Source organism: Indicator indicator, chromosome 1 (assembly GCF_027791375.1).
Source record: "Indicator indicator isolate 239-I01 chromosome 1, UM_Iind_1.1, whole genome shotgun sequence".
In the NCBI taxonomy this organism is placed as follows: domain Eukaryota; kingdom Metazoa; phylum Chordata; class Aves; order Piciformes; family Indicatoridae; genus Indicator; species Indicator indicator.
Window position 1 is genome coordinate 71,650,300 of NC_072010.1, and position 27,502 is coordinate 71,677,801.

At 37.2% G+C, this 27,502-nt stretch overlaps 1 protein-coding gene across 1 annotated transcript in view; it reads left to right on the forward strand.

Annotated features, from left to right (window-relative positions):
• Window positions 1-27,502, forward strand: part of VWA3B (von Willebrand factor A domain containing 3B) — a 67,207-nt gene that overhangs the window by 27,597 nt on the left and 12,108 nt on the right. Inside the window, exons 12-23 of the mRNA XM_054387884.1 lie at window positions 4,427-4,565; window positions 5,831-5,962; window positions 8,572-8,670; window positions 11,511-11,693; window positions 12,953-13,080; window positions 14,642-14,748; window positions 15,387-15,558; window positions 16,622-16,663; window positions 16,784-16,940; window positions 21,647-21,765; window positions 24,544-24,594; window positions 26,665-26,884. Of these exons, the coding sequence (XP_054243859.1) occupies window positions 4,427-4,565; window positions 5,831-5,962; window positions 8,572-8,670; window positions 11,511-11,693; window positions 12,953-13,080; window positions 14,642-14,748; window positions 15,387-15,558; window positions 16,622-16,663; window positions 16,784-16,940; window positions 21,647-21,765; window positions 24,544-24,594; window positions 26,665-26,884 (1,549 nt within the window). The remainder of the gene's footprint in view (window positions 1-4,426; window positions 4,566-5,830; window positions 5,963-8,571; window positions 8,671-11,510; window positions 11,694-12,952; window positions 13,081-14,641; window positions 14,749-15,386; window positions 15,559-16,621; window positions 16,664-16,783; window positions 16,941-21,646; window positions 21,766-24,543; window positions 24,595-26,664; window positions 26,885-27,502) is intronic.

Consider the following 27,502-nt stretch of genomic DNA (forward strand, 5'->3'; position numbering starts at 1 on the left):
AAATGAAGGGGTTACCAACAGCTCCCTTCTCTCCCCCTTCTTCCCCCCTGTACATGGGACAAGAGAGAAAAAGGAAAAAAACAGGGAGAAACTTATTGGTACTTAGCCATGTGGTGGGTTGAAATTACCCACCGACATAAAATTGCCGGACCAGCTCAGTTGAAAGCAAATGAAGCTCTATTCACAAACACAACTACAATCTAGAAATTTGGAATGCAATGAACATATACAAAATAGACAACATTTACACATATATATGTGTATATATATATACACAATTTATAAACAACACAAGAACTCCCCTGGGCAAAATCAGAGGGTTACCAACAGGTCCTCCCTCCTTGCTTCCTTCCCTTCCCCCTGTACACAGGACAAGAGAAGAAAGGAAAAAAGATTTGTTGTTAGTACTTAAGCACAACAAGAATGCATTCAAGGTCATCAGCAGCTAAGCAAGAGCCAGCTAGTATCTGCCAGAGTGAAGGAAGCAAAGAGAAAGTTAGCTTGTACACTCTAACTCTATGTTAGATATCAGAGCTACATTCTACTTTCTGTTTAAGATCTGTGGAAATGTTTTCTAGGCACAGCCTAAAACTACCACAAGCCACAAGAAAGAAACGCAGCCAAGGTCAGAAGCAACCAGCTAGTATCTGCTACAAGCGAAGAAAGTGGAAAGAGAAAGAGTTAGTTAGATTCTCTCTGGAGTCCCATGTCTCCACAGGATTTGTCTTTCCAGACCAAGAATGATGTTAAGCGCAGTAGCATGAGGAACTGGATAAGTTTCCAACCATCCAGGACTTGCCTCTACCATAGTCAGCACACATTGTTTACCGGATTGAGAACGAGGTAGAGTGATACAATCAATCTGCCACTCTTCACCATACTTATACTTGGCCCATCAGTCACCATACCACAAGGATTTGATTCGCTTTGCCTGCTTAATAGCAGCACAGATGTCACAGTCATGGATGACTTGTGTGATAGCATCCATGGAAATGTCAATGGATCTGTCATGAGCCCATTGGTAGGTTGCGTCTCTGCCTTGATGTCCTGATGCATTGTGAGCCCACCAGGCTAGAGAGTTCATCTCGGTGTTTCCAATCAAGGTCAAGATCACAGTTTGTATCTACTTGAGAAACTTTTGCAGCTAGATCTGCCTGATGGTTGTGTTTCTGTTCCTCAGCAGCTTTACTCTTAGGTATGTGAGCATCAATGTGTCTCACTTTCACTGGGATTCTCTCAATGCGAGGCGCAATGTCCTGCCACAGATCTGCAGCCCAGATTGGCTTTCCTTTCCTCTGCCAGCCATTCTTCTTCCAGTCTTTCAGCCAACCCCACAAGGCATTGGCTACCATCCATGAATCATTGTAGAGACAAAGCTTTGGCCATCTCTCACGTTAAGCTGTGTCAAGAGCTAGCTGGACAGCTTTTGCCTCTGCAAATTGGCTGGATTCACCTTCTCCATCTTTAGCCTCTGCAACTCTGTGTGTTGGACTCCACACTGCAGACTTCCATCTGTGCTTGTTTCCAACAAGACAACAGGAACCGTCTGTGAACAAAGCATATTTCTTTTCATCATCAGACAGGTCACTGTGAGGAGGAGCTTCCTCACCATGAGTTACTCTCTCCCATGGAGGTTTTGTGCAGTCAGTGCCTTCTGGCCAATTTGCAATCACTTCCACAAGACCAGGTCTTTCAAGATTTCCCATTTGAGCTCCTGTGTAATCAGAGCCATCCACTTAGACCATGTGGCATCTGTTGCATGATGTGGTGAAGAACCTTTACCTTTGAACATCCAATTCCAAACCAGTAATCTGGGAGGTAAAAGAAGTTGTGACTCAGTTCCAATTACTTCAGAAGCCACTTTTACTCATTCATAAGCAGCTAGTATCTCTTTCTCGGTTGGAGTATAATTTGCTTCTAAGCCTTTGTAGCCATGACTCCAGAAACCAAGTGCATGCCCACATGTCTCACCTGGAGCTCTCTGCCATAAGCAGCAGGTTGGACCAAGTCACAGTCCAGACAGTGGACTCGTGATGGTTCGTTAGTGTGATCTCAAATTGCAAAAAATTCAGGTGATTCATGCCAGGGGGTTCACTTCAATCAACAGCAAAACTTTATTGTTTACCCTTAGGAGGTAGAGAAAAGTGAGGGGAGGAAAGGGAAAGGTTTATAGCTATCAATAATGCAAGGGTCCAAAGACCCCAAAGTCTCTCGAGTCCCAGGTCCAGTCCTGCTGGTCCTTCTTAATCTTAAAGCTTTCCTTCAAAGTCTTCTTCTTGTCACTTCAAAACTTCTTCAGAAGTCTTCAGCAAACACACTCACCCACCCCTCCCCTCCCCGAGAACTCTCACAGAACACTTCCCGTTGCTAGGGAGACATCTTTTATAATCAACTTCACACCTGTCAGTGTCTCAACTCCACCTCTCTCCACCCCTTGTACCCCTAACACATGCCCAAAGAGGAGTGACCAAGGTGTGGTCTGGGCCCAAGGAAGCATGTCCAAGGCGTTGGAGGGGTGTAGCCTCAGGCCAGGAGGTATGTTTTCATATTATAATGACATTATAATGAGCAGAGTTCACTAGAGTTCACGGTTCCCTTGGCAATGCCAGGACATCAGTCTCTCTTGACTGCAGTTCCATTTCACTGTTCCAAAGTGATAACTGCAAACACTAGGGTTGTCCATCATATTTCACTGATGATACAAAACTGGGGGGGGTTGGCTGACACCCTGTCAGGCTGTGCAGCCATCCAATGTGACAGGCTGGAGAGCTGGGTGCAGGCAAACCTCATGAAGTTTAGTAAGGACAAGTGCAAGGTCCTACATCTGGGGAAAATAACAGCAGGCACCAGTACAGGTTAGAGGCTGCCCTGCTGGAAGGCAGCTCCACAGAGAAAGACCTTGGAGTGCTGGTGGACAGCAAGTTCTTCATGGAACAACAATGTGCTCTTGTGGCCAAGAGAGCCAATGGGATCCTGGGATGTATCAAGAAAGGTGTGTCCAGCAGGTCTATGGAAGTTCTTCTACCTCTCTACTCTGCCCTGGTGAGACCACACCTGGAATCCTGTGTCCAGTTTTGGGCTCCCCAGTTCAACAGACAGAGACCTGCTGGAGAGAATCCAATGGAGAGCCATGAGGATGACTAGGGAACTTGAGCATCTCCCCTATGAAGAGAGACTGAGATCCCTGGGGCTATTTAGTCTTGAGAAGAGAAGACTGAGAGGGGATCTGATCAATGTGTATAAACATCTGAGGGGTGGGTGTCAAGTGGAGGGGGCCAGGCTCTTTTCGGTGGTTCGCAGTAGACAAGGAACAATTTGAGGTAAAGGTTTTAGTGAGTATGTATTTTTTGAAATCCAAGCCGTGATCATGGGTTTGCTGTTTTGAATGGTTCATCTAATTGTTAAAAAGTCTTGATAGTCAAACACTTGGAGGGAAATAACTAATGACAAAATAGCTATCAGTAGCAAATGTAACAGGATCCTTTAAGTTTCCATGATACCATTTTTTTAAACCTCTCTGGAGATGAGTAGAATTTTTACCAGAGCCATTGTATTCTTTCTGTTAAATGCCAGTATTTCAGAGTAGAAAAGTGGTTTAGGACTCAAGGGAAATCAGATTTGGACCTGCTTCAGCTATTAGAGAGGAAGTGTTCTTATGTATGTACGCATGTATGTAGTATGTATGTAGCTGGCAGGTATGCTTTAATGCTGTTTAAAATGTAAGACTAAGACTGTATTTCAGGCTCAAGGTCAGCAGAGCATTGAAGCATCTCTGTTATATTAAGATTCTTCATAGTGTTCTAGTTCTTTGCAGAATAGGTGCTCAAGTAGTTTTCTGAAAAGGAAGGCATATTAGCATTTGCTTAAATGATTTTCTAAGTTCAGTCTGAAGAACACAGAATTACAGAATGGTTTGGGTTGGATGGGACCTTAAAGATCATCGAGTTCTAACCTCCCTGTCCTGGGCATGTCTGAACCCTCCCTGTCTTCCACTAAACCAGACTGCTCAAAGTCCCATCCAACCTGGCCTTGTACACTTCCAGTGAGGAGGCATCCACAACTTCTCTGGGAAACCTGTGCCAGTACCTCGCTACATTCACAGTGAAGAAGGAGCAATTACAAGGACAATAGTTGTAGTTACTTCTGCATGGTATTACCCAACTGAAACTATCTTTTAAAAGGTGCCTGTTTTGTCTTTCTTTAGATTCCTACTGAAATGAGAAAATAAAACTGCTTTGTGTTGTTATGTAGTAACAGAGTTCATCAAGGCTAATGTACTGCTTCTGACAGTGACTGGTGACAGATGCTTTGAAAAAAAGAACGATAGCAGTGATAAAAAGACCCTTTCTATTTGATTCTGATACTCAAAACTCTGTAGATCTTACAGACCAGGTTTTGATTTTTCTTTATTTGTTTTCCTCCCCAGGATTAAGTGGCTTCAGCAAGGAAGCAGGGGGCTCTTTGGGAATGTGGTTGAAGATAATCTCTATATTCTTATTGATACATCTCAGTCTATGAAGGACAAGCTGCCACTGGTGAAGGAGAAAATGTTCCAGCTCATACAGGTATGATAAAGTGATGATTCTGAGGACTGAGTTACATTTTAAAGTAGGCTGATAATTTCTGGTTGGTTGTTACTCTGATTTTTATTTATTTTAAAAAAAATACTTCTAAAAACTACCAGCTTTATAAAAATACATGATTTTTTTTCTTGGTGTGCTCATTTTCCAGTTAAAAAAACCCAACTTCCTCACTTGTACAAATATTTGGAAAGAATCTGGAGAAAATCTTATGAATTAAAGAGGCCTAAGTAGTTCTTCTTTCCCTCAAGCCACCTCCCTCCTGAAAAAAAAAAAAAACAACCAAAAAAAACACAACCAAAAAATCACCAAAAAAGCTATATAATGAAACACCTCTTGGCATTTTAATTTTTAAGCAGTGTCATGCAATTCCACTGGCATGTTGTGATTTGTAATAGTTGTTCTAGATTAATTTTCATACTTTTACAATAGAGGGTGTAGAACATTTTGAAACTGCTTACATCTTACAATGACTCAGAACTTTGCAAATGGACTTGCAAAGTGCAGAAGTACCTCAAAAGCGGTGAGTACCGGGAGACACACTTAAGATAGGATTTGTCTCACTGAGTTTCAGATGTCTGTGATGATGTCACCTAAGTTTACATTAACATTTGAGAGTAACAGGCGCTGTTAAAACAGCTTAAAAAAAAATCCATCAGTTTGGCATTGATAGCAATCATTAGTAGGGCTAGAAAATGTAATATTGTAATGGACAGGTTTTGAGCTAAGTACACAGGTCCTAGAATGAAGTATAATGTGATCCCCTAGGCATATCAGCACTAGAAAATTATTAGATACTCTGCCAGAAAGTTCCACAAGCAGCTTCACAATAATGATGATGAAAGGGAGGCACAGATTCGAGGGTCTGGAAATTTGTATTAGCATGCATGAACCTTCCCTTTCTTACAACTTCTGTTCAAAAGCAACTTCAGAAGATTCTTAATTTAATTCTCTTTTGCTCTCCTAGTTCATTTTGCCAGTGCTCTACATTTGGTTCTTGTTCTCCTTCTGTAAATGATGTCTTACTTTTTTTAATGATCTGGTTTCCTTTGGTAATCAGTCATAAACTCTTCCTTAAACTACTGTTCATACACAGTTTTAGCTCTCTCTTTCTCATCCTCCTAGACATTTGCTGCTTAAGTAGTTTGAGAAATATGAGTAAATGCAGACTTACTTGGGAAGTTCAAGGAATCTTAATAATTGCAAGCAATAAAGTGTCTCTGAGTGAATTCAAATGCTCTCTCTTGCAGGAACAATTGAGGCACAAAAAGCAATTTAACTTTGTGAAATTTAGTGCCCAAGCAGTGGCGTGGCAAGAGAAACTTGCTGAAGTTAATGAGGAAAATTTACAAGATGCTTGGCACTGGATAAAAGAACTTGAGGTAACACGACAGCTAATTATCATAAAGCATGTTTGTACAGCGTTGTATTTGTGTCTTCTCTTTCTGTATGGTTATGGTGTTTTTGGACTGACTAGTGTTTGACTTCAGTAAGCTGAAAATATAGATAATGTAGATCTGATTGTAACTGAATATCACCTGCCAGGTATAATAATTCTTTAACAGGTGGACCTGTTTATGAGATCTTACTAATTCAACATGCAGCCTGCTATCTTTAGCGGCCACAATGCAAACGTTTGCCAGTTTGATTTATGTAGGAATCATGGCAGTACTCAGACTGTAGGTCTAAATTTGTCACCCTTGCCACAGGGATGGATGAAGGCTGTCGCTGGCAGAGTTGATAAAAGAAACAGGTGCCAGTGAGCCAAAGGAGCATTTCTAGTCCATCTTGGTGCATAGATAGACAGCTGACTTTAGCCTTCATAGGAACACAAGAACTACCATACAAAGACCAAACTGTCTGCCAATATTCTTCTCTCTGATAGTAGGCAAAATCTGAGAATTTTTCCCTGAAACAGAGTAGAAATGTTTGTAGTTGGCCACAGGCAGTCACCATATTGTAACTGTCATCAGCTTTAGGACCATCTAGCGTGTCAAATGTAGACAGCAATGTTACAAGTGCAGGACTGAAAATCAGCCACAGAATCAGTCTGGGTTGGAAAGGGACCTCCAAAGGTCATCTAGTCCAATACCCTCTGCAGTAAGCAGGGGCATTCTCAACTAGACCAAGTTGCCCAGAGCCCTGTCAAGCCCCAGTCTGAATATCACCAGGGATGTGGCTCCAACCACCTCACTGGGCAACCTGTTCCAATGTTTCACTACCCTCATAGTAAAGAACCTGTTCCTAACACCCAACCTAAATCTACTGTTCTCTAGTTTGAAGCCATTGCCCCTTGTCCTATCACTACAGGCCTTTGCAAACAGTCTCTCTCCATCCTTCTTGTAGTCCCCGGAGCCTCCTCTTCTCCAGGCTGAACAACGCCAGCTCCCTCAGCCTGTCTTCATAGCAAAGGTGTTCCAACCCCCTGATCATTTTTGTGGCCCTCCTCTGGACCCATTCTATCAGGTCCATGTCCTTCTTATATTGAGGGCTCCAGACCTGGATGCAGTACTCCAGGTGAGGTCTCACCAGAGCAGAGTAAAGTGGCAAAATCACCTCTCTGGATCTGCTGGATCGGGATATTACAGCTATGTCCCATGTCATGTTTTCTAACATAAAGCCCCACATGTTTATATAATAAAACTGAGCATGATGACATCTCTTCCTCAAAGTTAATCATTAAATTCTTGGGGATGAGGGAATCGAGGAAGCTGCACAATACCTAAGACTACAAAGCAGGATTAATAACTTGGTATTCTCAGAAAATACTAAGACAAAGACAGTGGCCTCCTGAGTAGTTAGTGAATACTAGTAACTGAAATTAAACTGAAAGTAAAATTTACTGCCTCCATTACAACTTTAAAAGTTGACTCTGTTAAATCCATATACATGGTACAGCATCATACAAATTCAATAATACTTTGAACTACTATAATTTGATATTATCTTGTATATACATTTGTTGATATTAAATTTCCTGCTAAATTTGGATCTAGATACCTGAAATAGGACAAAGAATGATGCAAAACCATACTATTTTTTCAGGGATTACATCTACTGCTGACCTTTCAGTCTGTTTAAATCAGTGTAGGTGTAAGTCTGAGATCAGAAAGTTGGCTTTATAGTGAAGCTAAAATGAAGAGAAGATTGCTCTGGAATATTAATCAGAGTAGATCCTTTGATCTCATTTTATACACTCTGGTCTCAGAATGCTGAATAAGGAGGCTGAACTATCAACAGTAACTAACTGTACTGTGAATAACCTGTAGAGGTAATAATATTTAAAATTTTGGGGGTGATTATGCCATTTAGTAAAATATGTCAGCTGTGTTTAAATACTGATGAAAAGTGTTCGTTTGTAACAGCTTTTGCCATAAGGCACATAGTTATTTCTGTCACATTATCAGCAGCCACACAAAGTTCCCATGAAACAGTGGAATAAGTTTTGTTGTTGTAGCTAATTTATGTGCTAAAAAATAAATGTTGTTTACATTGGTGTGCCAAGGGGGTAGATTTGAGATAGCCTGGAAAAAAAATTCTTTTTCAGAAAACCAGGAAGTGTTTTACCTATTTTTGAGAAATAAATTTGTGCAAGTGTATTCTGGAGCCTTTGGATTATTTAGTTAAGTAGACTATGCATTTCAAAGGAGTGTGATGAGTTGGCAATCAGGAGCAGCAGTGGGAAAATACAGTAAGTCCATCTTTCTAATTCGTTATAGTCTTTCAGTGATTGCTTTTGCATCTACAGCTGGTATTTCTGTTGCCACTGTTTTGCTTATGCGTGTTTTAACTGAATACCAATTTGGCACCAATTTATGCTACTTTGATACTTGCTTTGATTTTTCTAGCTATTTGACATAAATATTTTCAACATTTTATTACTTATTTTGCTTCCTAGTATTCCTTGAATCAGTACACTGTCAGTATGAATTTAAAAACTGAGCCAGAGAAATGTTAGTATTTATAGATACTTGTCTTTTTCGTTTCTTAGGTTGGAAGTTCCACAAACACACTCAGAGCTCTCCAGATTGCTCTTGCTGATGCTGACACTCAGGCTATTTATCTCTTGAGTGATGGAAGACCTGACCAGGTAATTCTGAAATGAGAAGACAGAAAATGAAGTACTGTTGTAATTTATGAATATAAAAAAATTAATATTAAAATACTAATAACCATTAGTCATTATTTATATGCAGATTCTAGTGCACGATTGTGGATATATCCCATAAACTGGTACTATATGACAATTTGAACCCAATTAGAAAGATTATAAAATAATTATTCAATTAAGAACTTAGGGTGCGATTCTGCCACTTGTCCACCAGATGGCGACTCGACAGGACGCTTGCGGTTTTAAACAGCTAAAGAGACGAAATGAGTCAGGGCAATACAATCAAAGGAACCTTTCAGATGCTCAGTCATTTACGATCACGAGTTATGACTCCGGGCGTTGCCGGGGTGCGGCTTATAAGGCTTAATTCACAATACCATGCAAACTAACACGTGCGGAGATTTAAACTGGACCATATCTGGTGCTGAACATGTGCACTCTGGAAAGATACACTGTATTGCTTGCTAGCTAGTTGCTAAGCGACTGCTAGCAGGCTGCCGACGCTGGTTCGTTCCGGGGAATATGGGACCAGGCTGCGGCTGCTGCTGCTGCTGTGGGCTGGTCTCGGGGCCGGCTCGGCTCTGGAGCGTTCCCTCCGGATGGCGGCGGTGGGGGCAGCTTTCTCCTCCTGCAACTGTGGGGGGAGGATGAGGCGTAGATTCTGTCGCTCGGGCAGGTTCCCTTGGCAGGGCTCGGGCGAGCTCCCTCGGAGCGGTCCCTTGCGGACAGCGGAGGCTACGGAGGGTAGGGCGGAGCGGCGTGGCTTCCCCTTGGCTCAGCTCGAAAAGAGCGAGCGGTGCCGATCCTTCTCAGCGACTGCTTTCGCGTTTCTGAGGTTACGGGCAGTCCTTTATATGGGCCACTCACAGGCAGTCCCGGCACTGAATTACAGGCACGAACGGTGCTCTGAATTTTCCTGGCACATACAGGGCTGCGGAGCGGGCACGGGCGGCTCCTCTTCTCTCGCGGCAGGAACATGCAAGATGCAGCTAGGCGCTATTCCTGCTTGTACAAGCTGGCACACAAAAAGGTTGTGGCTCGCAGTCTGCTGCTCGTGGCTGTAGTAGACGCTGTTAGGATTTGCTGAGATTCAGGCTAGTCCTTCCCCCGACTGGGCAGTCTTACCCTCGGGGGTGCAGTCCCCTTTAAGACACGGTGGCTCTTTTCCAACCGGTGGGACTGGCAGATACAACGCAAAGCTATTTGTAAAGGGATTTTGGTTAGAACTCTCCATCCACATTTGGTGAACGATAACTTGTGACATTCTCATGAGTTAAGGATGTGGTAAATTATTAAATATTAAGGCTGTATGTTAGTGTCAAGATTAGGATTTGTGTTAAATAAAGTCAGTATAAATGTGGAGTAGCAGCCATCTGGAATTGCTTTAAGTCTAGTTTTAAGTGGATAACAAAATCAAAAGTAGGGTTTTATTTTTCAGTGTGTTGTTACTGTGACTTAATACGTATTATTTCATGTCACATCATATTATATAACACCAGCTAAAAACTGGGTAAAGCACATTTTCAAGCTGTAATGCATAGTGAAAACTAGCTTGTATGCTGAGAATGGCATTAAAAAATATTTTATTTGCCCCTTGAAAATTTATCTTGGTTTTAATGGCAGATATACAGCAAAATAGTCGAGCTCAAGGCTATGTGAAATAAGTTACTGAAGCATATTTATTCAGAAAACATAAATTTGCAGAAAAAAATTCTTTGTAACAAAGAAAGGCTAAAGGCCAGCTTTTCTTTTTGTTCTGTTTATCTTGATAAAAGACAGCAGACCATAAGTAGGGGTGCATTTATATATTTCAAAATTATTTAGATGTGAAAATGTAATATTTAGCAGATGAGAAACTTCTACTCACCTCTTTTGATGTTGTTTTTAATTTTAGTTTTTTATATTTTTTAAAGATGATTGTTATTGACTATCACTCATAAAACTCAGTTTATAACTGTCTGAAATACTTGCATTTTTTCACACTTTTGCTAGCTAGGAGCATATATTAATATTTTATTAGAGAATAATTTGATGTTACGCTTATTCAGGTTCTTCATTTTATTATTTTTAATAAGTTAGAAAGTACGTAATACTTCATTTCCTTTTACCTAGTTACTGACGGCATTCATAATTTATATCGCGCTTTTTTAGATAAAAAAGAGGAAATTCCCGTTTTCTTTTAATTATTAAGGTGCAAAAAATAATTATAATACAAATATTATTAAACTTGTCAAGATTTATAACAGTATTCTGAGAAACTGAAATGTTATCAGAAGATAGAGAACTAAATCAATAATTTATTTCTACAAGATCCTTCATCATTTTTAGACATGTTAGATCTTACTTTCTCACCTAATTTTTATTTCTTCATTGGAGGAGGAACACTAGCATTCCTGTTTTCTCAGGCTTTGTTTTGTTTCCTGATATTGAATCAACTTTTTATTGAAGTAATTTAGCTTAATAAGTAATTTATCAATAAGTATATACATACAGTGATAGTAAACATCAATATAGTTCTTTAATTTCCTATACTTTAGTAATTTCCTTTAAGACTTCAGAAACAGAGTACTGATAATATTATAATTTACTTTTTATTAGTGTCCTGTGCCTTAATATATTATCAGTGCTTCAAATTCAGTTTTAAATGAGCTCATTTTGTGTAATTATCAAATAGCAGTTTATATAAAACATATGCTTTTAACTCATATATATCTGTCTCTAAGAAAACATATGACTGATTACATTCTTATAATTTATCTGTATTTTGATAAACATATTTCTAGATGACACATGTTTAATACACTTCTATTTATTTTCAGCCCACCCAAATAATTTTGGATCAAGTCCTTCTGCATTGTAAAATTCCCATCCATACTGTATCCTTCAACTGTGATGATACAGAAGCAAATAAATTTTTATATGAATTATCTACTGAAACAGGAGGACGGTTTCATTATTACAACATTTACTTCACTGATCCTGATGTCGCAGAGTTTATTGTTGTGAGTGTCTGAAAAGAATCATGTTTGGTTTTTCATGCTATTGAAGGAGACACGCAGCTTGCATTACTGTGGTTACATATTAAAATTAAAAAAGAGGGTTAATCCTAGTCAGATTGGAAGTGATGTGAAAGCAAGAAGTGTGAAATTTGTGGTTATGAAATTTTATTAGACCATGAAAAAAAAGTCCAAATATCATGCAAAGTACATTTGTAGTACTACTGTGGCAAAAAGCTAAAAACCCTGAAACCATACAGATCAAATGCAGCACTGGAGGAAACAGATGTGATCTGTGCTGTCTCAGAAATAAATTACTGTTTAGAACGAAACTATGGTTTGTATCCTGTTAGTAAATGAGAATGCAGAGCTGAATTTTTATAATGATGCATGACTAAGTCTATGAATTTTGCTATAAATTTTCTCTTCAATGGCCACTGGGGAGATAGCTGTAATGAGTAAAAGGACTAGAACAGCAGTGATCTATCAGGTGTGACTAAGCCACTCAGTCTAACAATCCCCAGTAGGAAATTTCTGAATAGATTAACAGAAACACCCATTTGAAATATATTCTTGTTTTTCATTGAAGTTAACGGTTATTTAGTTCCACAAATTTTAGAAAGGGTGGTAGTGGAACAGTGAGAACAACTGGGAACAAGGCAGTAGCAGGAAATTTAGAACTTTGAAAACACTGATTAGGAAGAAGATACCAAAGAGTGTTCTGGGCAATTTTGGTAATTCTGCTGATGTGGACTGTATGACACTGTGCATGGGAATTGTTGTAAAGCCATCATCACTGGAGTTCCCTTCCTATTTCTTCCTGTAGTCTAAATGATTCCCAGTTAATTCCAATGTTTACTTGTACAGTGTGGGTTTTACTTCCTATTTTTCAGCAAGAGTGTGAGATAAAGCTACGATCTGTAGAATGACAGGGCAACAGTTATCTTGTATTTTATTTATTTACTTCTTTGTTCTAAGCTTGCTTGTTTGGAATGAGGGGAACTACTGACCTCATTACATTAAGCAGAAATATGTTCCTATCTCCAAGGGGTAAATGGCATGTTTAAGGAATGCTTGTTCTTTTCCTAAAACAAGCAATTAATTGGAAAGGCTATTCACAAAAGACTACCTGAGAAGTATACAAAATTTTGCAGCTGTTCTGAGCCATTGTTCAAAGTTATTATCAGATCCCTCATTGTTTCATTTCAGAAGTGAAACATGTTTACAAGTAATTGTAATAAAACGTTTGATTTTCTTTTCATTAGAATGAAGACATACATCTTTTGAAAAGAGAGATTGAACAAGGAGAAAGAGACCTAGAGAAAATGAAGACCTTTCATCAGAAATGTCAGATGACAGATTGCTGTAATGGAGAAAATGATCCAGAGAATAAGTATGTCCTCATACTGCTATTAGGTTAATAAGAGAGAAGAGCTATCTGTTACATTTCCCCTTTTTCACTGTCTTTCATTTTAACCTCTGACATTGTCCTCTTTTAAAAAGACAGGTGGGTGGTTGTTTTTTTTTAACAGTTATAGTAATGGAGAAAAAAAAATGTGGGAAAATAAATTACTTCTGTGATACCTGAAGCAAAATTATCTCAAATATCTAGATAGTCTTAAATGATTATGAATAATTAAAGCAAAGATGTGAAAATATTTTTGTCCCACCACATAGAGAATTAATAAAAAATTATTGTCCTATGGCTAGAGCAGGTTTGATAACTTCTGACTAAATTGTCACTCATTAGGATATGATTAAAAATAAATTACGTACGAATGTATTTGTTTAAAAGATGACAAACATCATGAATAAAGTGTAGTTTATTTCTTTCACGTTTTTGAGTTTACAGCGTGTCTGTATGTTCATGCTATGTTTATATTTTCTTTTTATCAAAAGACAAACAATTTCATTATTAAAAAGCTTCCTCTTAAGCAACAGTTGAAAAACATGTAGAAAATCTCACAGCACTAAAATGACTGTTCAAAAAGAGGTCCTTCCACAGCATACTGAAGGCTGACTCCTGAGGCACTGTAGGAAAGTTTTCTGTATGTTGGGTTATACTGAATTTGTGTTTGGGGAGCAAACGCAGGTCTAGCTTCAAACATGATGTTACTTGTAATCTCTACAGGATCACAGCCTTAACAAAAAATTAGCTTGTCTGGTGCCTTATTTATCTGTGTAGTAATAGTACAAAGGCAGGAAGGTACATTAAAGAAATACCAGATTTTAAGACAGGCATCTATTAAAAACAGGACATTGAAATAAAGGTGTAGAGAATGAAGTAAAATAAATTAAAAGTGGAGAGTGCTGCAGAATGATTTCATATGTGTGGAAGCACAGGTAGGGTGTTCAGTATAAAAACATAGGCAAGTGTAAATATAGGCAAGTGTTTACATCAGAATTTGCATATTTAGTTTTGGTTAATGCTGGGACATAGGTATATGTGTGTGTGTGTATATATATATATAGAGAGAGAGAGAGAGAGAGAGAAAGAGAAAGACATGCATATGTTTATTTTTATATGTGTGTGTCATCTATTTTCATTGCTGATGGTACATCTACTCTTCCTCCAGAATTCAAAGTGGCTATTACAGAAAATTCTGACATTATTAAAAATACACAATGGTGTTGCCTTAGAAGTAATGAATGTCTTATAAATAGACTAAGAAACTATTTTAAGTAGTCTAAAAAAATAATATTTTAACCTCCCTTGAACTCGCCTTTGAAATGCAGATTAAAATAATAAAATACTTTGCACTCTTAGAAGCATTAGAAACGAGTATTTAAATTACCAGAAAACTTGAATTTAGAGGTTTTTTAACCAGTGTTACATGTTTGAAGTGATTTCTTGCTTGTTTCTTCTTTTTGTGACATACAAGTAGTAATGACAAGCAAACACATACTGTGTCATCTGCAACCAAAGAAGCTGAAGAGCTGAGTGCTGCTTTTAGCAGTAGGCTGTGCTGTGCTCCGGAAGAGTCAGCACCGACACCGTCTCAGCAAATCTGTAAAACCACTGCTGCCAATCCAGCCCGAAGGAAGAAAGCATTATATGCCGGTAAGACTAGAATGAACTGTAGTTTTGAGCAGCTTTTATTCATTAACTTGAAAAAATTCTGTTAACATAGCAAAAATAATGCATCCTTGTAGCAACAAATGAAGCCTTTGATAATTTAATCATCTTTCTGAAATTCTGCCTAACTTCATTTTTACTTTTCAACTGTCTTACTCGTTTGACTCAGACAAATGTCTGCTAATTTATATGCTTCATCACAGGTCCTGCAATGAAAAATTAAACCTTTTGATGTCATATTTTGAACTGTAGGTAGTTTTTAAGTAGTGGGTATTAAGGCCTTATCTCTTTTAGTTCAGAATAAGTACATCATTGGCAAGAATGAAGAGCTGATCTACATTTCACCAGTTACACCATTATTTATGCTAATATTTCTCCTTACTACACTTGTAAATACTAAGTTACTTTTGAAGTATCATTTGTACAGAGTCCGAAACCAAGTTTACCCAGCTGATGTGTAAGAAGCCTTCATCTTTGTGAAAGTAAAAAAGTACAAATTAATGCTGGAGTAATTTTCTGTTTGAAGTCTTGTGAAGGTGATCTCTCAAAAATTGGGTCTGGATATCAAAGAGGAACTCAAAAATTCTAACTGTAAGTTAGCTCTTTCTTTTCGACACCTACAGAGCAAACAAAGACGAGTCTGCTACGAATCCTCAGTCATAGTGTGAAATCTGGTGAAGAAAATCTAGAGGAAGGAATATCTCCTGAAGAAAAGATTTTTTCTGTCAAAAGGAGTGTGAAACGCACAACCATTGTCAAAGGCAAGTTGATGGAACAGGAAGACCTGGGTGGGGCAGATGATAACATTTCTCCTGCTGTCTTTGTAAGTAATGGTGCCTCGTTTGAGTCAGAATGGTGCAGACCTGTGGTATAATAAAACAGGAATACTGCAGACATCCAGAGAGCTGGGTGTGCAGGAGGGTAACTGTACAAGGTCCTTACAGCTGTGACCAGGCTCCTGCCAGTGCCCAAGCTATTCAGTTTACATCAACTTAGTTATGTCCACAGGATGGGACAGCTGTGATACAGCTATGCCTTCAGCTGCTTGAAAAGATACGAGTTGCTTCTCAACAGAATAAACAGCTCTTGAGAAGCTTGTTATACAGTAATAGATTGTTATGGTACAGTAATTTGTAGTTATTTTCAGTGCTGAGACTAAATCTGAGAGTGGTGGCTCTTAATTCTGTGGTACCAATGTAAAATGAGGTTGCACTTTTTAAATATGCTTAGACTTGCAAAACCCACATAGAGACAAAAGTATTTCCAGTGTGGCTTAAATGTACGTTTAGATACTTTTAATTTCTCTCATTCATGCAACTCTGAAGTTTATGATGGGTTCTCCGAGTTGTTCTAAAATCTCACCTATAATACTTAAAGATGTTTGCCTTTCGTACATTTCAAAGTCTTATTTTTAGTTCTTGGTATACCTTTTATATAGATTTTTCATAGTGCTGTACCCACAAGTAGCTACTCCTGGCTATCTCATTAGTCATAGTGCTTGGTATCAAATCTCGAATTGGGGAATAAAATGATTAATCTTTCTTTTTGGGTTCTAAGAAAAATATAAACAAAGTTAATTTTATTTAAAAAAAATAAATTGTTCCTCACCTGTTTTATGAATTTCCTTATTGAAGGCTCATGAGGCATATAGTAACACTGTTACTATTGATCAAGCACAAAGAAACACAGGAAACATAATTCTCATTGATTAATTTAGCAACTGAAATAAACATTATGGTGTAGTCTTTGTGATACTGCTGGTAAGATCAAATAAATATGCTATTATGTGTCAGCTTATTTATGTATACTTTTGTATGCACAAAAACTGTGAGATAATGAAATGCATATGTTTTATCTTAGATGTGAAAATGCAGAAAGCTGTGAAAAAGACGTCTAAAAGGTATGTGAATGCATATATAGGTAAGTCACAAAAATTATAGTTTATACTTTTCTACAGGTATCTCAAACTTCTCAAATGTATTTCTGCCTTGTGCTGCATCTTACAGCCTCTTTGTTTTAGTTCTCTAGATATCTCTTCAGCTGTTTGGTTAAAGACTCACGGCTTGGTTGCTAGACGACTCACCATAATGGATGCCTTAGCTCCTACAACTATCCCACATGGTACCAAATACATCCCAGTTCTGGACAAGCATGTAGCTTCTAAAGTATTTGATGAGGTAAAACTCTTACCCTGTTTCAAAGCAAACATAAAATTTGATACTGTTTCCAAAAGGATTTTAAAGTTATTTTTTATAAATATCATAATTGCATTCTCTAGTGTTCATTGTAGATGGTTGATGTATAATGCGTATCTGAATGCTCATTCATGCATCAGTAAGAAGATAAAATTGAGAACAGCACTCCCTGCAGGCCTTAGGCTTATGTTTTAGTATTTGTGGGTGGTTGAAAATTCCCCCCCCAACATTAAATTTGCCAGACCAGCTCAGTTGGAAGCAAATGCAAACTGTATTTACAAGCAAAACTACAATCTACAATGAAATGCAATGAATATGTACAAAATATACAGTATTTACAATATTTACAGGTACTTACAATTAATAAACAGCACAAGCACCTCCCTGGCGAAAGACCAGGGCTGCTGCAACAGTTTCTCCCTTCCCTGCCTCCTTCCCTAACCCCCTGTACACCAAAGGGACAAGAGGAAATAGCAGAGAAGTTGTTGTTAATACCAGTCACAACAAAGCAGTGCAGCCAAGGTCAGTAAGGCCAGGAGAAGCATCAGCCAGAGCTGAAGAAGCAAAAAGAGAGAGAGATTGTTTTGCAAGTTGAATCTTATGGTAGATACCTCTCCAATGGGATTGTTTAGAACTATCATTATTTTCCTTTTTACACCCAGTGGTGATTTATTTACATTCTACCACTGTGGAGTAGATCTGTGGAAAATTTTTAAAGGCATAGCCTAAAACTACCACAGTATTTTTCTTTCACAGTTGCCAGTTGATGGCAGTGTGCAGCCATCAGGTGTTCAGCAATTTCTTGGCCAGCACAGCCTCTACTGATACTTATTAATTCCCTGGAGTTTGTATTTTAGTTCTGTAAGTCTTTAGGAAAGCACAGAATTTGTGAATTTGTGCATTGTCAAGGTTTACGTGTGTCTGCTAAGATCTTCTGAAATTATTTGAATTCAGTAATTAAAATATAATTCTGATAGGTGTAGACAATTGTGAGATAGTGTGAAATTTACAATGAGTTGTCTATCATGAAGCTCTAACTGCCATTCCATTTTAAAGGAAATCCATTTTGTTTCAAGTTGCTCTTATTTTTCTTCCGTGATGCTTCCTATGAAAATGCTATAAACTGCACTTTGTTTTAACTAATAAAAATGTTTTCTTTAAACTGTACTCAAGGAAAAAAGCTAAACAGCATGTATTTAAACAATAACGGGCAAGCAAGGGTTTTGTAATAGGATGTGACATAGAGCTAAGTAAAATATTTATAACGTGCACATCTTGGTCAAACCCAAGATCTTTAAGGATGTGTTTGAAGTGCGAGATTATTTTTTGTTTTCAATAAAAAGATTAGGTTTTGTATCAAAAGCATTAGAACATGTACATTTTAATATTTCAGATTTAAAATAGCCATAAAAAATTTTCTAGACATTCAGTGTTTACAAGACTGTACAAAACAATCTACTGCAAGTGAAAGGTCAAACAAAAGACATTGTGACTTTCACATGGCTCCTCCATCTGATTTCTGAGCAGTCACTTCTTTTCCCATCGTCTTCTGAATACACCTACTAAGGAGAGCTCTTTCTCCTGTGTTTCTGAATGAAGAATCCTTTGAATACTTTCCAGGCAATCCCAAGCTATGTTTGAACTGTTATTTGCAAAAACAGTAGTCTGTAAAACAATGGTATTTTAAAATAGTCAAAACTATGATTCCTCAAGTGCTATGTACAAGTAATTCTTAATGGCAGTTCATGGGAGCTTATGATACTCTAGGTCAGGGCTGACTTAGGTTCAGTGTTCTCAGAGGGAACAGCTGCTGTAAAGAATCCAAACTGTGGCCCATAAGCTTTCTTTAGGTTTAGGTATATAAGCCCAACGTTATATATAATTTTTTACCACTATTTTTGCACCTGCTAATCTTGTTAGTTTTGTAGGAATACGGAGTTTCCCTGGCAGTGGAGAATTACTGTTCAGTGTGTAGAGGCATGGATTCTCTTGGATCCTGGAGTACAGAAAGAAAAAAGAAGGCTGGGGGTTGCATACGAGGTGGAACGAATAGAATTTCTGAGCTATGAAATCCATTCTCCCTCAAGGTGCATGCCTGCACATCAAGGAAAAGCAAAAAATAGGTTCTGAAACTAGACATAGAGCTTGAACAGGAGATATTAACAAGCTAATTAAAAATCTTGATTATTCCACTACTTCAGAAGACTTCATTGGAGATAATAAATACACAGATATTTTTGCAATCTTCCCTTTGAGATCTTAGTTTTCTTGGAGTGGAGTGCAGATATCCTTGTTTGCTTTTCTAGGGATATTATAATTTTCATTTTTGCCCTTTGCTAGCAGTGATGATGGAATAACAGAGCAATTTTCTCACCTTGGAAATGCAACAAGCAAAAGAATTCAGTGACAACTGTTCATTAACAAGAGACTCACCTGTTGTTTTCCATTCTGTGTGACCTGTCAGTTTCATCTAGTTACTTTACAGAGGTTAACTCATTAAACTGCCCATCAAATTCATATCCAGAAACAAATAAATGGCTTGGGGGCTTGTCTAAATTAGACTGTGGCAGTTCTGGAGCAAATCTTCCCTATAGAATATAGAATCATGTGAGTATCCGCTGCAGGTTGTGGCATCTTAAGTACATGGAAAGTCATCTAGTTTTGCTTTGCTAAAAAGAATGATGTTCAGATTCAGCCAACAAAAACATTTTTTGTCTAAATTAAGAAACATTTTCTAGAGTTGTGCTTTAGTTTTGTCTTTAAAATTTTGAAATCTGGTTTTGAAATAAAAGCTGTTTTGAAACAAATTAGTTCTTTTGATATGAAAGTTTAAGTATTTAATTTAGAAAATGACAAAACATTTTGGCACTATAAAAGCTTCTTAGTGATTTCTTTCAGCTGAATCTGTCAAATTTCAGTTGACTGCATGAGCAGTTTTTCAGAGCTGTCAAAGTATGCATAATATTTCAGGTTTACTATATTTGCTAAGAACACATTCCATTCTGGTCTTATAATGTGTTTATGTTTGTCTGCTGCTCATATCCTATTTAAAGTGTTTTATAAATGGTGTTAAATACTAATTTTGCAAATGACGCTGTTTGTAATTCAAGTTACTCTGGGAATTTGTAAGGGCTTCTGAATGGTGAAACTCTGCTGAACATGTACTAGCTTGATTTGAGTAACATAGCAGACAACAGCCATGGCAGTGTGGAAGTCAAAGAGGAGTACTCTCAGTTCCTTGCCTTTCACCTTTCAAACTGCAAAGGGCAGGTAGCCAGATTTTGTGGCTCACTGGTCTGGGCAGAGATTCACCTCATCTGTCTCTGGCAAGATACTTTCCTGACATATTCCCATTAACTTTAGCTTCTAAGTGATCTTAAGATTAATATAATATTAGGGGCTTCGATGTGGTCTGGCACTGATGTGACACTGATTTATTAATCAGAGAGAAGGCATTCTCAGAAAGAGAGGGAAATGTAAAATCACCCTTCGACTCCTGAAAAAATGGTCATACAGTAGTTTGGAATCCAGCTAGGATACAATGATTCAAACACAAATAAAACATCACTGGAAAAGGTTCTTAATTAAAGAAGTAATGTTATTGTTTTGTTTTCTGATTACCTGTCTTAATCCCCTTATGGGAGGTTTAGTATTATTTAACTGGAACTTCATACATCTTTTTGTCATCTATGTCCTTATCTCAGATATGCACTAGGAGAAGCTTGCCACTCAACCATATATGCTGAAGACAGTTTTGAGGAGAGTCTGTCTTCCCTATTTCCTTCTTGGAGTTTTTCTGTTTATAGTTACCATCAGGACATTGATATATAAAACAGCTTTAATGATACAAATTGCTAGGTAATTTAAGAGGCTGGAAAGTGATGGGACTTCAGACTGTCCGCCATCTCTCTGTAATTGTTTTCTACCCTTTTCTATGCATTTTGAAAATTTACTTACAGGTGTATGATTTTCTGTTTTATAATTGACATATGTAGGTGCTTCTTTGTGAGATTTGAAAGGTGTTGAAGTGCCAGATTCTGAACAACATGGTTAGGTTTCTAAGCCCTTTTGTGGTTAATTTTAGGCTAGTTTCAGTGAGCACTATGCATCTTGTTCACTCTTTGAGGATCATTGTAATGGTGAAAAATCTTCCTCTCTGTCATCAGTACTTTAATTACTTAGAAAATCTGGTGCTCCAGAATAAACATATTAAATACACTTAAAAAAGTAACTGTTACACTTGTATGCTAGAGTTAGATGCTAGTAAGTGTGTTGTTTTAGAGCAATGCAATCTGGAATGTTCATGATCTAGACATGCTTGTGTCCCTTCTGACCATAGTCCTTTCCACTATTAGAATTGTTTGACAGTACCAATTTAGTTAGAATTAACTAGTAGTTAGGAATGCCAGTTTGCAACTTCTGCATAAAGGGATCATATCATTTCAGAAGGTTTTGTTAAGAGGCTGGAAACTGTCTTAGTTCTGAAATTTTCTTGGGGTACTCAGATCTTTCTTCAACAGTTTTCCAGTGTTCCTCCTGGCTTTTCTGATCCTGGGAGGACATTCAGTTATTCCAGCTGCAGAAAAGTTTAATGATAAATGAAGTATTTGTCTTTTACTGTATAATAGATACTACCATTGGCCCAAGTTTAATGATAAATGAAGTCTTTGTCTTTTACTGTATAATAGATACTACCATTGGCCCATGTTAGCAATGACAAGAAAAGGATCACACTAATTAATCCTCAGGCAGTGAATCTTGATGCCTATAAAGAGAAGCTGGAACAAGCCATTAAATCCTATGAAAGGCAAGTCTACTCGTCAGAAATTCATGTTTGCAGTCTAATTTCATATTTTTTAAAGTAGTGGGTATTTGCTGATGCATGCTTTGCTGTTCAATACTGGCAATTCTGCACAATGACGCTTTAATCCAACTGTAGAGGGAATGTTTGTTTTCTTAAAAGAAAAAAAAAAGGCATAATGAATAAAGAGATAACAGAAAAGAAGATAATAAAAAACATGTTGCTTGTATTATGATTGTTTAATTGTTGCTTGTATTATGATTGTTTAATGACCAAAAGTAAATTATTTTACTTTTTGGGAATAAACCTGAAAGCAGTCATACCTGGGGAGGAATATCCCCTAAACATAAAACACTAGCCAGACTTTTAATTTACAATTAAGCTCCTAAATCCAAAGACATTTAAATTACTGGCTTGCTTTTTGCTGCCAGTTGCCTACCACCTCACTATGGATTCAAGAATGTAACTGAGACACCTATCAGCTACTGACATTTTTTTTCTTTTAATTTTGAGAGATGTGTTGTGCTTATTTATTAAATGTTGGTAAAAGCACAAGTACATTAGATCTCTTAAGATATTTCTTCGATAAAACTTTGTGCATTTTTTTTCAATTAATGACTATCAATGTCATTCAGCAACCTTAGAGGAGCTTTGATTAGAATTGATTTAATCAGTAAGATATGTTTTCCGGGCTATATTCTAATATCATTTGCAGATGTAATTATTTTAAATTACCAAAAACCCCTGGGTGACAAATGTTTAGATTGGTCTTTATTTTTTGATGAATTACACTGAGGGCCTTTAAGGTGTTGGTTTTTTTTCTCTTTTTTTTTTTTTTTTTTAATGATCCTATAGTTTCTTTTTAAAGCATATATTACCTCTGTTTTTCATTCCCATTTCCTGTTTCTGAATGTATCAATCTTTTGTGGTAAAAATCGAGAATGCTCCTTGCTGTGTTTAATATTAATGGAATTCAATGAATAAAAATCTATTGGTTTTGTGTGCTCTGTCACTGAGACAATACTGTTGTTATCAGGCTGGTGATGAACTCATATAAATCTGGATTTGTTACTAATTTTGATAGAAGGTTCAAACGTGCTTTTGATGATGACTGCTGAAAAAAAAATCGTATGTTTCAGTGCTGTGTCATACTGTTGAGTATTTTACATTTATTGACTTCCATTTTGAGAGAAAGAAAAATGTTTTCTGGTTAAACTCTGATGATCTTCTACTGACAGGATTTGAACCGCTGATTTGTATTTACCTCTAGAGGTGAATGAATCATCGTATTTACATTAGTAAGACTGAGTTCCCTACTTCAATGAAAGAGATGTTTAGAAGAGAGATCTGCTTGAAAATCTTTATAATTGCCAATGTTAAAAAGAGTACTCATTGCTTTTCCTCTACATGTGAAAAGCAACCCAGTCAAATTTATTTTCCTCTATGCCACAGTGCTTTACCAGTAATTGAATTTGCAAAGGCTGCAGTTCAGCTTTGTGAATAGCGATTGGTCACAAATTTATTCTGACATCCGTAGATGAGACAATACATCAGGGCATGCAGGTTTGCAAGAACAGAATTTAGCGTGACAATATCTTCCCCATAGCATATCGACCTTAGCATCAGATTTAGAGGGAGAAAAGTGGAGAGGGCAGAAACCTTATGCTCTGACAAAGAGAATATCCAATACTGAAAATCATGAAAAGTTTCAAAATGCTTATAATCTTGTATTAGCCCGAGGCTTTTAGAGATGAGTTAGTTATGAGTGTACACATTTAGAAGTATGAAATAGGCAGTGGAGCGTGCTGCGACTGCAGATTGTGAATGAACTAAGTAATTTACGTTCTAAAAATGCCGGGGTTCAGTTTCTAGCAGATAAAACGAATCATTGACAAATAAATATTCAAAATATGATGTTAATGAGCTTTTTTATACATGCACCAGTAAATGTTGTGAGACTGTTACAAGTATAATGTTTACAATCTGGATTTTTCCTAACAATTAATTTGTCCTCATATTTCCAAAGGAAATACGGATATTTTTCTAGAATTGCAGCAATTAGGATTATTGGTAGAAGTTTATTTCTATATTATGAAATGAAGTGATTGAGTGATTCTGTGAATGATGGTTTAGTTGTTTGAGAAGTTAATAGAGAAAACTGTTAAGTTAGATGATCTAATAAGAACTTATAATTTATGTCTAAAAAGGAAAAGCAGAAAGGGGCTTTTAAAAGATGTCAGAACTCCATTACTTTGGGATCACTTCTGTTTTCCTGCCAGTTTTTCTTCATAGACAGATTTTAATGAAATAGAAACCAGAATGGCACAACTGAGGGGTTATCTTAGCAGAAAAAAACCCCAAACAAACCACAATCTAGCATTGCTCTCCATGTGTCTTCAGGCTACTGTTTTCTGAAACTTTTTAATTGGAGGAACTCTCCTTAGTTTAACTGGCAGGTAATCTATTTTGTTACTTGATTTAGCTTGCTAGTGCTGAAAAGAGCACAGAGAACACCTTGTTGGGAAGCAGCAGTAATTGCCATTAAGCCTTCTAAGATCCTGAAATAATCGTGCTGCTACATGATGGAAAATGCTGCTTACCCATCTACTCTTGCAGTTGATAATTTCATAGCTGAATGATAAGGATACAATTTGATGATACAGTGCTCTTGGAATACGAATCACTGCAGATATGTTAAGAAACAGAGGTTTTATGATAGTTATGTGATGATCAAATGTACAAGGAACTGTATTCCCTCAAAAACTGCTTTGCTTTCTTTAATAGGCGCCTAAACCTAATTATTTGGAAAGCACTATCTCAGGAGGAAAGAAACAAGTAAGCTATCACCTTTTGGTTTTCTAACTTATCTCTGAAAGGCTGGTCATAGATATTTGATACTTTTTTATCACTACATATACAACCAGATGGTTTTATTTTCAAATATTTAATAACTATACCTTACTTTAAATGTTTTCTGTGATATGGAGTAATATTAAATTCTGAATGTTGCAGTGCTGATTAATTTGCTGGTCCATTCTTAATCACTGCCAAGTGGCAGGGCCTCGAGAGGTCAACATGTACTTGATTTTGGCAGCAAGGTAAGTCTCCCCTCTGGTAAAGAGCACTTCAGTGGCTGGTTTATAAAGGTATAATAAGCACCTTTATAGCATGTGCTAGAACTTGTATCACACTGGGAGTTTCTACTTTAACTAGCTTATTTCTGTATATTGATTTAGAAGACTACTGACTGTATAAACAGGACTGACATCAGTGAGGTTAGCATATGTTTACTTCAGAAAATAAAGTGAAGATCACAGTGAATGGGTGTGAAGTATTCCAAGGCAGAAAAATGGGAATGAAAACTAGAATGCTTTTAAGAAGACTTAAGGTAATGAGCAAAAATGACACAGTTCTATCATCAATAAGGAGAACTGAAACCCCATTCTAGTGCAGAGAGGAAGTGAAGGCTGTTAAAAGAACAGCATATACATTTTTAAAAGGAAGTAATGTCTGTTGATAAATACTGATTTTTGGAGTGTACAGAAATTTGACAGGGTGGTGTCTAAAATATCTTCTTGTTGATAACCTGTATATATATAAGCAGGAAAAAAAAAGTTGTAGCGACTGTACAGTCTGTTGCTAGAGGGTCATATTAAAATTGTGCATAGAAATGGAAAGATTTGATCTCTTTCTCTTGAATTTACAGTTTGAATGTTCATGTTTTGCAGAAGGAGGACAACATACTTCCAAAATTAGTAGTATGAAAGGGTAAACAAAGGGTAGTAATTAGGTCACAGGAGTCTTGAAATAAATGGTTGAGGGACTTTCTGATTTGCTAGTGTGTATTAAAATGTTAGATACTATGCAAATTCAGATTTACTAGAGAAGTGGCAATACTGTGCTTGTGTTCAAAATGGTTGAGAGATCCAACTCAGGAGATAAGTTAGCTTGGCATTGATTATAAATTAATAATAGATTCAGGTAATAGAGAACAAAATCTAGATAAAAAAGTGTATTGGGCTGTTAAATTGGCCAATTTCAATACAAAAAAGGTCCTAGAGGAGTAGAGAGATAAGTAGTGACAAAGAATAGGGCAACATGGTATGCATCACTGTGGTCATACGTGTTTGTAAAACACTTAAATACTCTCCAAAGGTCTAAGTTTCATGTTTTTTTAGATGTTGGCAAAGCTACTTTTTCAGTAGTAAAAAGAAGTATGCTACTTCTAACTGGAGATATAAAGAATTCTACCTGTTCTGGATTTTGGAGTTTTCAGTTTGTTTGCTTTCATCAACAAGATGACTGTATCTAAATCACCTTTCAGTTTATAAGTGCCTTCAGTCTGTAGATTCAAACTAGCTCTTTAGTGGACGTTATGTAATCTGAAACATGGGCGGAGCCAAATGCGTGATCACTGCATGAAAATGAGTATTGCATGAGTGACAGAGGAATAAACAGCAAGAAGCTGTCTCCTTTTATGTGATCAGTCAAGACTGATGTGGCAAATCAGGACTTAGGATATTACCGTCTGGTGCCATTTTAGACTGTCTAGGTGCTTGCCCTTCACCCCAGAAGGGCCCGGGATTTCCATGATTTCTCAGTCATATCTGCAAGTTCTTTATTGATGCCTTACATGCCCTAGAACAGCTACAATGGCATTAGGCACCTATGCTCAGCCACTTCAGTGGCTCTATACCTACACAGCTCTGTAGGTGTCTTTCTATGAGATACAGTTAAGCTGGATGTCATTATTTGACTAAGCAGGTCATCAGCTGGGTGAAACACAAAAACATCTGGCATACAGAAGATTGGATAATTCTATTTGTAAAGTACCAACAAAATTAAGATTTTCCCTACTTGTTACTACTACTTTAAAAATATTCCTTGATTTTTTTTTTCTTTAAGATTTGAAGAGGATGGGACAGTTCAATATATGCAGCACAAAGAAGCCTTGCTGGAGGCTTTAGAGAATTTGGGATGGCCAATTTCCTATGAAGATGTCATATTGTTAGAAGATGAGATATTGGCAGCATTAACATATATGCAACAAGCCTCTGATCTTCAGAAAGCAGTCAAAAAGGAAAATGGGAAGAACTCAAAATCATACATATGTAACCATAAAAAGGTAATAGATTGGAAAGCATTTTTTCTTACCCCTAGGTATTTCTCTTCAGTATGTTATTCTGGAATAATTTTGTTCTATTATTATAAGTGATAAAATAGATATATAGCATGATGCTATGCAAACGGATAGAGGAAAGAAGGTCCTTAAAACCAAATCTGAGCAAAATATCTTTTATCTCCACTTCAACAAAAGCAGAAATATATATGAAAGAAGAGAAAGAGGAGGAAATTATAAGCTTTGTGTCTTGGTACATATCTGATAAACAGGAATAGAAGATCTTGTGATATTGGAGTAATTCACCATAGTCTTTCTTGTAAAGGAAAAGATAGAAAGAAGAGGAAGAATCAGCTTCATATTCAGACACTAAAATGTAGCTGTCCATAAAATGTAGGCATATAGGTGGCTAATCTCACAGTGTTGTGAACAGAATCAGCAGTGTCTGGAGCTGTCTGTGTCCCCCTCTGATTTTACTTGGAATGCTGTTGAGAGGTTTAATGAAATGTGTATGGAAATACATGCAGTAGTATGTATAAAAATAAGGCTAGTAAGTTATTTTAGGCTGCCCTATTGGAAGAGAGTATATAGTTTTTCATTGTAGTTTTTTCTGTGGTGATAGAT